The 14,726-nt window shown below is 40.3% G+C and overlaps 1 protein-coding gene and 1 long non-coding RNA gene across 28 annotated transcripts in view; one reads left to right on the forward strand and one right to left on the reverse strand.

Annotated features, from left to right (window-relative positions):
- Positions 1-14,726, reverse strand: part of BABAM2 (BRISC and BRCA1 A complex member 2) — a 456,851-nt gene that overhangs the window by 159,072 nt on the left and 283,053 nt on the right. For 6 of the 27 annotated variants that reach the window (XR_013402900.1, XR_013402901.1, XM_015111990.3 and 3 more), the window contains one exon: positions 7,980-8,036. The exons of the other annotated variants lie outside the window; for them this stretch is intronic. Coding sequence is in view for 4 of the 6 variants with exons in the window: in XM_015111990.3 (XP_014967476.1) it covers positions 7,980-8,036 (57 nt within the window). In the remaining 2 variants the exon portion in view is untranslated. The remainder of the gene's footprint in view (positions 1-7,979; positions 8,037-14,726) is intronic. 27 annotated transcript variants of the gene reach the window in all.
- LOC144333831 (uncharacterized) lies at positions 1,435-3,780 on the forward strand. The gene is made up of 2 exons (XR_013402917.1): positions 1,435-2,192; positions 2,523-3,780. It is a non-coding gene; the product is annotated as an uncharacterized LOC144333831 (long non-coding RNA).

Consider the following 14,726-nt stretch of genomic DNA (forward strand, 5'->3'; position numbering starts at 1 on the left):
GCTGTTGTTCATCTTTAAGAAAAAAAAAACCTTTGTTTTACTGATCCTTTGTATTTTTGTAGCCTCTTTTTTTATTTAGTTCTTTATTATCTCTTTCCTTCTACTAATTTTGGTCTGGTTTGTTCTTGCATTTCTAGTTCTTTGAGGTACATCATTAGATTGTTTATTTGAAATCTTTCTACTTTTTGATGTAAGCATTTATTGCTATACACTTTCCTCTTAGCACTGCTTTTGCTGTATCTCATAGGTTGTGGTGTGCTATGTTTTTATTTTTATTTGTTTCAAGAAATTTTGTGATTTCCTTCTTAATTTCTTCCTTGACTCACTGGTTGTTCAGGAGCATGTTATTTAATTTCCATGCATTTGTACAGTTTCTTAAGTTCTTCTTGTTTTTGATTTCTAGTTTTATTCCACTATAGTCTGAGATGATACTTCGTATAATTTCAATTTTTAGAAATTTGTTGAGACTTGTTTTGTGACTTAACATATGGTCTATCCTGGAGAATGTTCCATGTGCTGATGAGAAGAATGTGTGTATTTTCTGCAGCTGTCGGGTAGAATATACCGTAGATGTCTGTTAGGTCCATTTGGTCTAAAGGGCAGTTTAAATTCAATATGTCTTTGTTAATTTCTGTCTAGATAATATGTCTAATCCTGAGAGTGGGATGTTGAAGTCTCCAACTATTACTGCATTGGAGTCTCTCTCTCCCTTTAGATCTAGTACTATTTGCTTTATAACTCTGGGTGCTCCAGTGTTGGGTGCATATATATTTAGAATTATAATATTCACTTGTGGAATTGATCCTTTTATTATTATTTAATGACCTCCTTTATCTCTTCTTACTGTTTCTCACTTAAAGTCTGTTTTATCTGATATTAAGATAAGCACTCCTGCTTGCTTGCTATTGGCTTTCATTTGTGTGGAATATCTTTTTCCATTCCTTTATTTTCAGTCTATATATGTCTTTACAGGTGAAGTGAGTTTTTTTAGGCAGCACATAATTGGGTCATTCAGCCAGTCTGTATCTTTTCAGTGGAAAATTTAATCCACTTACATTTAAGATTATTATTGATATGAGAGGACTTATTCCTGTCATTTTGTTAAATTATTTTCTGGCTGTTTTGTATATCCTTTGTTTCTTTCTCTATTATTGTTTATCATTGCAGTTTGGTGATTTTCTGTAGTGGTAACACTTGAGTCCTTTCTCTTCCTCATTTGTGTGTTTGTTTTACCAGTGAGTTTTACACTTTTGGGTGTTTCCATGATGATAGATATTGTCCTTTCACTTCCAGGTGTAGAGCCCTGGTAAGCATTTATTGTAGGGTTGGACAAATGGTGATGAATTTCCTCAGTTTCTGCTTGTCTAGGAGAGACTTTATGTCTCCTTCATTTGTGAAAGATAACTTTGCTGAGCATAGTATACTTGGCTGACAGTTTTCTTTTTTTTTCTTTTTCTTTTAGTACTTTGAATAGGCCATTTCCTTCTGGCGTGTAAAGTTTCTGCTGAGAAATCTCTTGTTAGTCTGATGGGGGTTTCCTTATATGTGACTAGACACTTTTCTCTTGCTGTTTGTAGAATTTTCTGTCTTTGACTTTTGATACTTTGACTATAATGTGCTGTGGGGAAGAACCTTTTTGGATTTTATCTATTTGAGAATCTCTGAACTTCTTGTTATCTGAATGTCTAAATTTCTTGCTATACTTAGAAAGATTTCAGCTATTATTTCATTAAACAGGCTTTTCTATGCCTTTTGGGCTTTTCTTCACCTTCTGGAACACTCAAAATTTGAATTAGTCACTTTATGGTGTCCCATATGTCATATACACTTTGTTCATTTTTTAAAATCTCTTCTCCTTCTTCTCCTTCTCCTTCTTCTTCTTTTGTTCTGACTGGGTTATTTCAAAAGAGCTATCTTCAAGTTTTGAATTTTTTTCTTCTGCTTGATCTAGTCTACTGTTGAAGCTCATGAATAAATATTTTATTTCATTCATTAAATTCTTCTGTTTCAGGATTTCCATTTGGTTCTTTTTTAGGATATCTGTCTCTTTGATAAATTTCACATTCACATCCTGAATTGTTTTTCTGATTTCTTTGTATGGTTTAACTGTGTTCTCGTGTATCTCAGTGAGTTTTTTTTTTTTTTTTTTTTTTTTTTAAGAGATGAAGTTTCACTGTGTTGCCCAGGCTGGAGTGCAGTGGCGCCATCACAGCTCAATGCAACCTCGGCCTTCCGGGTTCAAGTGATTCTTAAGCCTCAGTCTCCCAAGCAGCTGGGACTACAGGTGTGCGCCACCATGCTCAGCTAATTTTTGTATTTTTAGTAGAGATAAAGTTTTGCCATGTTGGCCAGGCTGGCTTCAAACTCCTGACCTCAGGTGATCCACTCACTTCAGCCTCCCAAAGTGCTAGGATTACAGGCATGAGTCACCACACCTGGCCAGTGAGCTTCTTTAGTATCATTATTTTTAGATTTTTCTGGCATTTCATAAATTTCTTTTCCATTAATATCTGTTGCTGGAGAATTATTGTACTCCCTTAGAGGTGTCATATTTCCTTGCTTTTTCACATTTCATGTGTCTTTACGTTGATATCTGCACATTTGGTGCAAAACTCACTTCTAATTTTTTGGATTGACTTTCGTAAGGGAAGACTTTTCCCTGAAGATGTATGTATGGTGTTAGTCGGTCAGAAAACTTTAACTTCGATTCTGGGTGCATGCAGTGGTGTAGTGTCTGTATGATTTCTTCAGCCGTAAACAGTGTCAGTGGTATTTGTGATCTTCTCAGTGGCTTAGGCTGCAGTTGTTAGTAGAGGCTGTGATGAGGTTTTGTTGGGGATGGGAACACAAAATGAGCCAGTCTTCCGGCAGCAGTGGGCCAAGGGTACCTATCCTTGGGCCTGTGGGCAGTGTATGAGAGCACTGGTGTTAATGAGACCAAGTGGGCCAATTCTTGGGTTTCCAGGTGGCTTGCTCAGGTGCCAGCAGTGGCAGTGGTAGGCTGGAGTGTGGACAAAATCTCACACTCTTAGGCAGCATGCATAGCATGGATGATGGCTACAGCAGTGGTGGGACAACTCTGAGGCTCCCAAGTGGCATACACTTGTGTTAGCAGTGGCTACAACAAGCTGGGTGGTCCAACCCCAGGCCTCTAGGTAGCACACGCAGGTGGGTGCTGGCTGTGATGGTGGCAGCAAGCTGTGTGGGCCATCTTCAGGTCCCTGGCAGGGATGCACAAATGCTGTCAGTGGGGACAGGGTGGGATAATCCCTAAGACACTGGAAGGCATGCTTAGGTATTGGGAGGGTGTAGCAGTGCCAGGCTGGTTGGGCTTGTACTCAGGACCTCCTGTGGTGGGCATGGGTGCAGGCTATGGTGCGCAAGGTGGGGCGATCCTCAGGCCCCCATGTGGAGTGCTCGGGTGGTGACGGCAGTGGTGATTATAAGCAGGGAAAGCCTGTCCTCAGGGTGTGTGCAAGTGCTCTGCAGCCCTGCAGGCGGTGGACAGAGTTGCTGTCAGTAGCAGCAGGCGCAGGTAAGTAGCTCTCAGGCTCTGGGGAGCATGAGTTTCGGTTCCTAATGGTGGCAGCTGTGGCAGCAGCCGCGGCAGTAGTGGGAAAAGCCAGTCCTCAGGGCACATGCAATTGCACTACAGCTCTGCTGCTAGTTGGGATGGGGGTTGCTGTTAGTGGCAATAGCTTTAGGCAGGCAGGTTTTAGGCTCTGGGAAGCATGCATTTTGGCTTCCTTTGTCCCGAGGCAGATCTCCCTGGTACACTGCACTGCCTGTTTCCTGGGATACAGGATACTGTGTGCTGTAGCGCTGGGGCATCCACCACAGTAGCCCTCCAGGTAGATGCAGAGGGATGTCAGTGGGGCTTGAGAGATGTGGAGATGCAGGTGCTGTTAGGCCCTAGGAAAGGATGCCGTCTGGTGGTGGCTGGGCTCTCAAAATCGTACCATGCTACAGTTGCTTAGGACTCAGGGGATGCGTGTGGGACCCAGTGTGAGTTCCCTCCTTGGAGCAACTCCCTAGCATGGTCTCAAGGCAGCTCCCCATGTTAGTCTGACAGCCCCCGAGGGTCAAGAGGCTCTCCCATGGCTAGGATTGCAGGAGTCTGTGGTGGAAATGTGGACCCCAGGGGATCTCTTCCCCTTTCCCCACACTGAGGAGCCTCTCAGGGCTTCTAGCTGATCCCGGCTGTACTTCCCTCTCCTTCCTTGCCTTGGGTGTTTCCTACCACTTTTCTGTTGAATCCCAGTGTTCTCTCTTAGATTCTCTATTCAAAGTGTGATTATCTACTTGCTATTTTGGTTCCTCTTTGTGGAGGAGGCAAGTGCCGGATGCGTCTAGTCAGCCCTCTTGAAGCCTTGCTTTATTTTTCACCATATTTCTTTCATATATATACATATATATATTGCCTGCCTCCATAAGAATGGAATCTCCACGAGGACAGGTATTTTTGTCTGCTCTGTTCACTGCTGTATCACCTTTGTTTAATTAGTGAACGAATGGCCTTCCCAAAGGTTTAGAACACAGTCCTACAGAAAGCTACATTTATGATTTTGTTATGAAGCCTAAGAGGAAAATTAAAACTATTCAGAGAAATGTGCTTCACAGACAGATAAACTAGCTCAAATTGGCTAGAAGGTACCATTCTAGTCAAAAGCAAGGGATCTCATCCCTCAATAACTTTTTTTTGTTTGTTTTTCACCTGAATACCTGTATATATTTAGGGAATGTATGGTTAATCTTTATCTTGCCCTTCATCCTGCTAATTCTCTCAACTCTTATAAATCCTATTTCTCAATCTTGTCTTTATTTTTTGTTTCCTCATGGATTATATCCAAGGTTTGAAAACGCAAAGGTCATGTACCAACCTGTAGTATCGAATGCTTTAAGCTGTCAGGACTTTTCACTGGCAATACAGAGCTGTCACTGATTTCTTGACAGTATACTATCAAACGATGAATTGATAAATCAAACAGAAAGGACAATATCACGTCAATCCAACATCTAGATCTAAGCTGAATTAAAAGTCTAAAAACAGCAAGGAAAGATCAGGGATGCTGTGGTCCCAGCATAAAGTCAGTCTGTGCACATTAAAGCCACACGCAGTGTGATCCTGAAGTCTTGCTCCCTGCTGCACTCAACGGCCTAGGAGCCAGATTACTGGCACTAAGCTGGGTCACTGCAGTTGCTTTTTAATGACTGCTAGTACACCTTCCAGTGCTCTGAACCGCAGGACATTCCATGATTCTCATTTAAATAATTCCCTCCCTTCTCTCTCCCAGTGCTGTTTGGATATGGGGGAGCTGGCAGCCTACCTGGTCCTGAGCTGAAGTCTTGTGAGGCCTAAAAACTTGGACTACATGGTAAATTGTATGTACTAAATGGGGGAAAAGGTAAATAAAATCACTTATTTATATGTGGTTAGTCAGTTTTTGCCAAAAGTGAATTAGAGTCTTATCAGAAGTAAATGCTAACCTGTAGCAGGGCAACCCCCACAAGGCTAACTCAAGGGAGGCGTTATGAAAGGAATGTTTGTGTCACCTTCAAATTCAAATGTTAAAACCCTAATCCTCAATGTGATAATATTTAGAGATGGTACCTCTGGGATGTAATTAGCATTAGATAATGTTATGAGGATAGGTCCCTGGTTCAATGAGACTAGTGTCGAAACCAGACAGTTCATAAACTTTCTCTGCCATAAGTGGACAGGGCGAGAAGGCTGCCCTCTGCAAGCCAGGAAGAGAGGCTGCACCAGAAACCAACCAGGCTGGCACAGTGATTTTGGATTTCTCAGCCTCTAGAACTGTGAGAAATCCATTTCTATTGTTTAAGCCACTCAGTCTATGGCATTTTGTTATGGCAGCCTGAGCTGACTAATACACAAGGTTACAGACTTTTAAAGCTGCTTTACACTGTAAACTCCCAGAAAGCATATTTGGAATTCTCTGACACTTTGAACTTGATTTTTTTCTTCTACTCAACAAGAGGGTACAGGAACACTCGTCCATCCGCATTACACATATATGCACACCCACACCCACCCACGTGCATATACACACAGTACTCTGAGAACAGCCACACCTCGCTGAGACAAGGTTTTCTTCACAGGGAAACATAAGTTGATAGAAAGTGCAGCTCTAGGATACTTTGGGGAAAACAGACATGCCTGGGCAGAGTCCTGCAGCCCTGGACTTCCGACCCAGTCACTGTGTAGTGTGCCTCCTGTCTGAAGAAGCCACAGACACAGGACAGGAAAGTAGATACATGCAGGATGGGATGTACTAGGGCCACATGGGGTGGGTAGAGGGCCATGAAACACACATACATCTTTCTTGCTCTGTAACCCTTCAGAGGAGATCCTCCAAACGCTCCTAAGAACCTGTCTTTGTTGTTTTGATGAGAAAAATTAACACAGTGAATATGGAACAATTAAACATAGGGAGGACAGAACTATGTATATTATTGCAGATGATGTTCTTCAAAGTCCTAAATGAATGCACACATCTGATGATGCTACAGATCCAGAAAGGAATGATCAATTCTATTAAGGATAGTATGCTGGATTATACATACACACACACACACACACACACTTCAAACAAAACAAAACACAGAAGGCACAGGTAATGTTTAGCAGGGTTCCATTTCCTGAGTTCCTCTGGCTTCCATTCCCTTTCAATCACATCCCTGAACTAAACTCTGAATAGCATATAACATATTAAGAAAGTCCTTTGTTCTAAAATTATACATACAAAGAAATTGAGTAGCCATTGTTTCTAAGCTGAGGGGAAGAAAATGAAATTAATTTTAAAATCTGAAGAACAAAAGGTTTTAATCTATAAACTTCACTGACATGCCTCTTAACAATCACTAAAAATGTTCTAGGTGCTACACATACCTAGGAGAGCCAGCCCACATATGCATGACATAATTTATTAATTAATATAGAGTTGGAAGGTACTTCATGCAAGGTGTAAATGAAAATCTCAACCACGAAAGTCCAATTAAAAACAGGCATAAAGCACTAAACATGGAAAACAATCAGAACACAATGGATTTCCCTCCTTTCCCATGTCTTCAAGATAGTAAGAAAACAGGCTGCTTAAAAAATACCTTTATTGGCGGGGCGCGGTGGCTCAAGCCTGTAATCCCAGCACTTTGGGAGGCCAAGACGGGCGGATCACGAGGTCAGGAGATCAAGACCATCCTGGCTAACACGGTGAAACCCCATCTCTACTAAAAAAATACAAAAAACTAGCCAGGCGAGGTGGCGGGCGCCTGTAGTCCCAACTACTCGAGGGGCTGAGGCAGGAGAATGGCGTAAACCCGGGAGGCGGAGCTTGCAGTGAGCTGAGATCTGGCCACTGCACTCCAGCCTGGGCGACAGTGCCAGACTCCGTCTCCAAAAAAAAAAAAAAAAAAAAAAAAAAAAAAAAAAAGCTTTTATTATGGGAAGATCTACTAGATAGGAAAGTAAGAAAGGACAGCACCTCCCCTCCACTGCCTAGCCAGAAGGCACCATTCAGGGACTGATCCTCTCTCCATAGCAACCTTGTAAATGCACACAATGGTTGACCACCTCCAGTAGTGGGTCACTAACCATTCCTGAAGGTAGATCATTCCAAAACAAAAAACATATGGGAAGTGCTTTGAAAGCTATCAAGTATTATCGGGATGTGAGAATCCCATCATCATCTTTCATCATTTGACAGACGCAACTGTTAGAACAGTAGTCCTCAATGTATGTACAAAGATATTTATCATTAGTTGTAGTAAGACAGAAAGTAAACTCATAGGTTCATCAGTAAGGATGATTAAACAACTGTTATAATGAACTAGTGAATCCATATGCATTGATATGGTACAATCTCCAAGATACATATATATATATATTTTAAAAGGCAGACTGCAACATAGTATGTACAGCATGCTACCATCCACATGACAGAAAGGATATGTTCACATACCTTTGTATATTCATGGAAGGACATGCATACATAACTGACTGCCTCTGGGAAGGGGAGCTGGAAGACAAGGGGACTGGAATTGGAGGAAATATACTCTGAATCATATATCCTTTTATACCATGCTCTTTACTTAAACATATTTTTTAAAAATCTGTAGTCCTTTTATCCTATTTGATTTTTCTCTACTTTAAAAAATGTTATAAGATGTAAGGGAGAAATGAATTTCTTGCAAAGTTAAATTCTTTTCCACTCTAGCTTCTACTCATGAATCTTTGTTTAATCTCTTAGAATGACAAAATACAAAATAATAACAACAAAAAGCCCTCTAATCTCCCTTTACAGCTAGCTATTCCTTTTATATGATTCTCTTATAGTTCATAAACATCTAAAAATAACTTCTTAAAAATGTGATACTATCAATCAAACATAAAGATATGGAGCATAGCTTTTAGCTATTTTAGGAGGAAATATTTCTTACATTTAATTGTTCTTTATTTTCAGTATTAATAGCTAAATTAATTACTTTAATGGCAATTGGTAGATGAAGTTAATATTCCTAGCTTTTTATATACACTAATTGTGATACTTTGACTCAGAGTAAGTCTAAATATTGGCTCTATTTTTTAAAGCATTTAAATGACATTTTTCTAAATAGAAATTAGTAGACATTCATTACAGAAAACTTGAAAAATAGAGAAAGCAAAGAGAAAAATTAAAACAATACATAATCATACCACTCCAGAGAAAACCACTATTAATTTTGCTATACAGATTTCCTTTTTAATTTCCAGCACATGCATGTATATATTATTTATATAATCAGAATCAAGCTGTACATATTGTTTTTAAAGTCTGTTTTAATAAATTATCACCCTCACTTATCTTTTGTTTTATAAAGTTTGTGAGTAAGATTATAAAACACATTATTTTAAAAATTTCAAATTTTAATTTTAGTTTTTTCTTTTAATCTGACACGTTAACTGAAACAAAAAAATTAAAAATTTATTGTCCAAAATTCACGAACTGAAATAAATCTTAAAGAAATTTAAATAAACTTTCAAATAAATGTTTTTTGAAAGTTTAAAGCATTTATATTTCTGAAGTGATTAAAGCTTAAAACTGTACTGGGACTTCTGGAATGCCCTGTATTATAAATATGATCCCAGGCTATGGTTTTTGTTTTGTTTTGTTTTTTTCCAGTGACTAACAGGATTCTGTTATGCTGCTATACTGTAATATACTTATCTAATCCCTTATTACTGAACTTTTTTTTTTTTTTTTTTTTTTTTGAGACAGAGTCTTGCTTTGTCACCCAAGCTGGAGTACATTGGTCACCCAAGCTGGAGTATATTGGTATGATCACAGCTCACAGCAGACTTGACCTCTTGGACTCAAGTGATCCTCCCACCTCAGCCTCCCAGGGACTACAGGCACACCCCACTATGCCTAGCTATTGTTTTTGTTTGTTTGTTTTAGTACAGATAAGCCTTGTTATGTTGCCCAGGCTGGTCTCAACTCCTGGGCTCAAGTGATCCTCCCACCTCAGCTGCCCAAAGTACTAGGATTACAGGTGTGAGCCACCCCCCCCCCCCGGCCTGGATATTTATATTGCCTCTTTTAAGAGGTCACAAAGAACATAAAAATAGGGGAATAAATGCTTGTCAGGTAAAAACACTCCACTCAGATTAGAACTACAATAATATACTGAAATCCTAGAGCAACAGGGATGTAAGTATTAAAGGTTTTTAACACATATTGTTAAATTATCTTCCAGAATGGCTAAACATTGCCACCAATATTGGCACTACTTAGAGTAAAACAAAAATGTCTTTAAAAATAAAAGTGATTGTTTTCCTCTTAACCAAAGACATTTACAATAATTAAAGTAGTACATTTCAGGCTTACTATGTTACCACAGCTTGAAATAAATCTCCATGGTGTGGTTCAGAAGAGCTCTTTTACAAACTGACCCACAATCCTTACTGGAGTTTGAAGGAGATAAAGTTTTAAATAAGCCCATAATAGAATACAGTTAACCAAGTCTTTAACACGAGTAGTGGGATCAGACGTATTGGAGCTAAGCTAAGTCTTCCCTCAGCTTGCTCAGAAGCTGCTCACAGGAGAAGAGGGCACAGGTGGCCAATGAGGGAATAAGTAGCAGGACTCAGCCCTTACCTACAGTGTTGCTATCTTTCTGGAAGTTGGGTTGAATTAATTAATTGAGGAGCAGGGGTGAGACTAACTATCTGCACCTTGGGGAAGTTACTGGATCTGTGCCTAGATGGAACATGAAGGGAAAAAAACTGTGAAAACACTAATTAATCTTCCTGATGTTTTCAAGTCTGACTTGAAATCTTTCAACTTTTAGGCAGGGCCTTCAAATCCATTTAAAATAGATGTTTCAGCGATTAGCAACCTGATCAGAATGAAGCTTTTGGCCCTCTAAGAATGATAAGCAAACTGCTGTCAACAACGCATTGGACAAAAAAGGTAATAAAGGACCTTGGGCCATAACCACTTCCTTTTTATATGCCCCTCGCCTTTCAAACCTCAAAAGGGAGGAGAATTTAGCATAAATGAAAGGAAAAAATTCATAGCCACTAGGAGTGATCACAGCCCATACAAAGCAGACCGGGCAAGCTCCTATGATGTCACACCATGCCACACACAGACCTCCAGAAGAAGTAGGCTACGGCTTTCGAAAGTGCCAAATATTCTCTGATTACAGTACGTGAGCCTATGAGAGACAGCCTTCCAAGAAAATCAGATCGTGGCTGAATTATTCAGTTTGGACAACGGATATAACTTTTATACTAGCCAAAGAATAAAAAGAATATATTTTATGCATTCGACACAGGCAATTCTGGCCCTTTATAATAAAATGGTTCCACTGTGTGCTGGTGGACCCTTGTTAAAGGCAGCTTCTAAGTCTAGACCATGGGAACACCTTTTAGTTGGAAGTGCTTTCCACTGGGCTCCTTCAGTTCCTCTGTAACAAAAAAGCCCTTGGGTGAGATCCAAGAAAGTGTTTTCAGGTATTAGCAAAAACTCTCTTATTCAGATAAATAGAACTTGGCTCTGACATTTACTAGCTGTGTGGTTTTGAGAAAATTATTAACTTCTCTAAGCCTCTGTTCCTTCATCAGTAATGAGGAAGATATTAATGGTATTCACCTTATAGGAGTAGAAATACAGATTAAATGAGACAGTGCAGGAAAAACACTTAGCATCTGAACATCATGATTCTCTCAGTTTTATAGGTAATATAGGTTAACTATTTTAGAATATATAGAGTAACCAAATCTTAGCCATCAAAGTGTTACCTATCAAACAGACTTAGCAAACTGCGTTATTTATTTATTTTTATTTTTTATTGAGACGGAGTCTCGCTCTGTCGCCCAGGCTGGAGTGCAGTGGCATGATCTCGGCTCACTGCAACTTGGGTTCTGGGTTCAAGCGATTCTCCTGCCTCAGACTCCCTAGTAGCTGGAATTACAGGCACCCGCCACAATGCCTGGCTAATTTTTGTAATTTTAGTAGAGACGGGGTTTCACCATGTTGGCCAGGCTGGTCTGGAACTCCTGACCTCAGGTGATCCTCCTGCCTTGGCCTCCCAAAGTGCTGGGATTACAGGCGTGAGCCACTGCTCCCAGCGTAAACTGCATTATTTAAAAATAACCTGTTATTAAATGCAGATTTAGAAATAAATACATTTATGAAATCCTTACGGATGCTTAAAAATGTTTTCCTTGATTATGCTACTTACAAATTTTCTCTGAAATTGCTTCACTACTCATTGGTTACCAAGTCCCTTCTTGAAGACAAAGGCAAACTTCAGTACCTATCTATGTAACTAGTGACAGTGCAATCATTCAGTCCAAATGATTCGTATGGAATCAGTCACACAATCAGAATGAAGAACATGTGCATAAGTAAGATTCTATTAGCTGCAGAGAACTGTCAATTCCTGAAAAGTTTATCTTCTCCAGCATTCCAACCAAGAACCTCTTTTCACACTATAGTATCGGCAACTCATGGTTTCCACACCCACCAACATGTTAATACTAAAGCTATATCCAGTCTCAACCTCTTTCCAAGCCCCTAATCCTAAATTTCTAACTGTTTCTTGGATATCTCCCCCTGGATGTCCAGTAGGCATTTAAAACTCATCAGGGTCCTGGCAAGAAACAGATGGCACACTGAAAAGGGAGATAGAAGCAAGTCTGATGAAGGCATTCGTTATGAGGTTGTAAACAGGGTTTAGGGAAATCAAAAAGACATAGAGAAGCACCCTAGGGCCGGCAACAAAGGAAAGGCGTTCCTTATCACTGGGACCAAACCAAAGATAACTGTAGTGTCAGGAGCGGGGCTCCCAGTGGAGTTGTGGCCATAGGTAGAAGACTGCAAACACAGCCACACCAGTGCAAAGAAGGGAAGAAGCCAGGGATAGGAGAAATATCCCTCCTCACTCTCCTTCCACTCTCCAATCTCTAGCTGCTGAACCCAATCAAAGGCCAGAAGGTAAGAAAATTCATTTTGATGCAGCCATCCAGGGCACATACCAAAGTGAAGCGGTCCAAATCCAGATTTACTAGTTTGGCATCCACCCCTCCCCCTACTCCCCCAAAATGTGTCCTTCCCGTGGTATTCACTATTTTGGTTAATAGGATAACTCGCTAGAGTAGTTTTTGGTCATTCAACCTTATTATCATGACCTAGACCTCTGCAGCTCCTATTCTCCTACCGCAGCTCCTCCTACTTCAAGTTACTCTTCTCTCCAAGCCAGCACCCTCCATGGACTCTAGTTATCTTTACAAAACTTAAACCTCAGTGTACTCACCTCCTAGGGCTGCCGTAACGAAGTACTACAGACTGGATGGCTTCAACCACAGAAATTGATTTTTCTCGAAACTGTAGAGGCTAGAAGTATAAGGAGTTAGCAGGGCTGGATTCTCTTGAGATCTGCTTGGTTTGTAGGTGGTTGTTTTCTCCCTGTGTCTTCCCCCTGTGTGTATCTGTGTCCTAATTTCCTCTTATTATAAGGACATTGGTCATATTGGGTTAGGGCCCATTCTGATGACCTCATTCTAATCTAATTACATCTTAAAGGCTTTATCTCCAAATATAGTTATATTCTGAGGTACTAGGGGGTTAAGGCTTCAACATATGAATTTTGAGCAAACTTTACTTCCAAAGCATTTTCTCTGCTTAAAAGCCTTCAGTGTGGCCGGGCGCAGTGGCTCATGCCTGTAATCACAGCATTATGGGAGGCTGAGGTGGGTGGATCACTTTGAGGCCAGGAGTTCAAGACCAGTCTGGCCAACACGGCAAAACCCCATCTCCACTAAAAATACAAACATTAGCTGGGTGTGGTGGCACACGCCTGTAATCCCAGCTACTCAGGAGGCTGAGGCAGGAGAATCCCTTGAACCCAGGAGGTGGAGGTTGCAGTGAGACAATATCGTACCACTGCACTCCAGCCTGGGTGACAGAGCAAGGCTCTGTCTCAAAACAAACAAACAAACAAACAAAAACAAAAAAACAAAAAGTGCCCCTTCCCCCACCATTTTCTCTAAGACATACTCCAGATTTTTAAACCTGGCATGCAAAATGACCTTAACAACTTGCCTACTCAACTTACTTTTCCAGCTTCACCTCTTGCATCTGCTGTTTTTGCATTCAGATATCAAGTTCCTCGAACCAATGATCATTTTACAACCATACTTTATACCTCACCTTTGTATATGCAGTTCTCTCTGTGTAGAATACTCTCACATGTCCAATAATCTGTAAAGTTATTTTTGATGCCTGAGGCAGAGCCAATTACACCCTTCCCATTCCTCAAAGAAACTTGAACACCCTACTATTATAGTATGTATCACCCTGAATTGCAATTAATTCTTTACGTCTTTCTCCCACAGTACACTGGCAATTCCTTGAAGGCAAAGACAATGTCTGGTTTTGCTTATCACTGATTCCTCTGCACCCAGAGCCGTACCTGGGACACAGTAGGAGCTAAACAAATATTTCTTGAATGAAGGAAATGAAAAAATAAGTGAAAACATGAACAAACCAATAAAAGAGGAAACGGTTTAATTTCTCTTTTGATACCTAGTACAGAGGTATGGTACTCACCAAACTTAAGAATGTACTTAATAAATGATTGCTGAATAAAATCCTGACTGAAGCATACAGGAAAATCTGAAACCATGAAGGGATCTGGAGTTATTTACTTTAAGAAAAGTTATGGAAGCTGATTATCTCTGAGGTAAAAAGGAAATGGATTTTAAAAAGCCTATAAACTTCAGGGAAGAAGCGCCAAGATACATGTGACAAGGCAATCTGAGCTCCACTCAGATCCAAGAACAAAGGGTTCCTGGTTTAAGCTATGGAAGTATCTGTTCCAGAAAGCAGCTGGGCAGAATTTCCTCACACGAATAGCTCTTAATGTATGGGAAAAAGAAAAGAGCAAAACAAAACAAGCAAAGGCAGCAAAAGGGAATAATTAGTGTAAACAGTTTAGTTTTTTTTTTTTTTTTTTAATGCATTGGACAAACTCCAAGAAGGGAAAAAAAAATGTTGTGGGATAAACATCTGTTCACTCGGAACATGACAGAGCCCCTGACAGGCTCTGCGGCCTGTGTGTGTCCTTATGTGCCCGAGGTTTATATTTATGCTTCCACTGCTCAGACAGCCCACAGAGTGGCCCAGAAAAAGACCTATTCCAGGCCAGGATGCACTCCTCTA

This window comes from Macaca mulatta, chromosome 13 (assembly GCF_049350105.2).
Source record: "Macaca mulatta isolate MMU2019108-1 chromosome 13, T2T-MMU8v2.0, whole genome shotgun sequence".
Lineage (NCBI taxonomy): Eukaryota > Metazoa > Chordata > Mammalia > Primates > Cercopithecidae > Macaca > Macaca mulatta.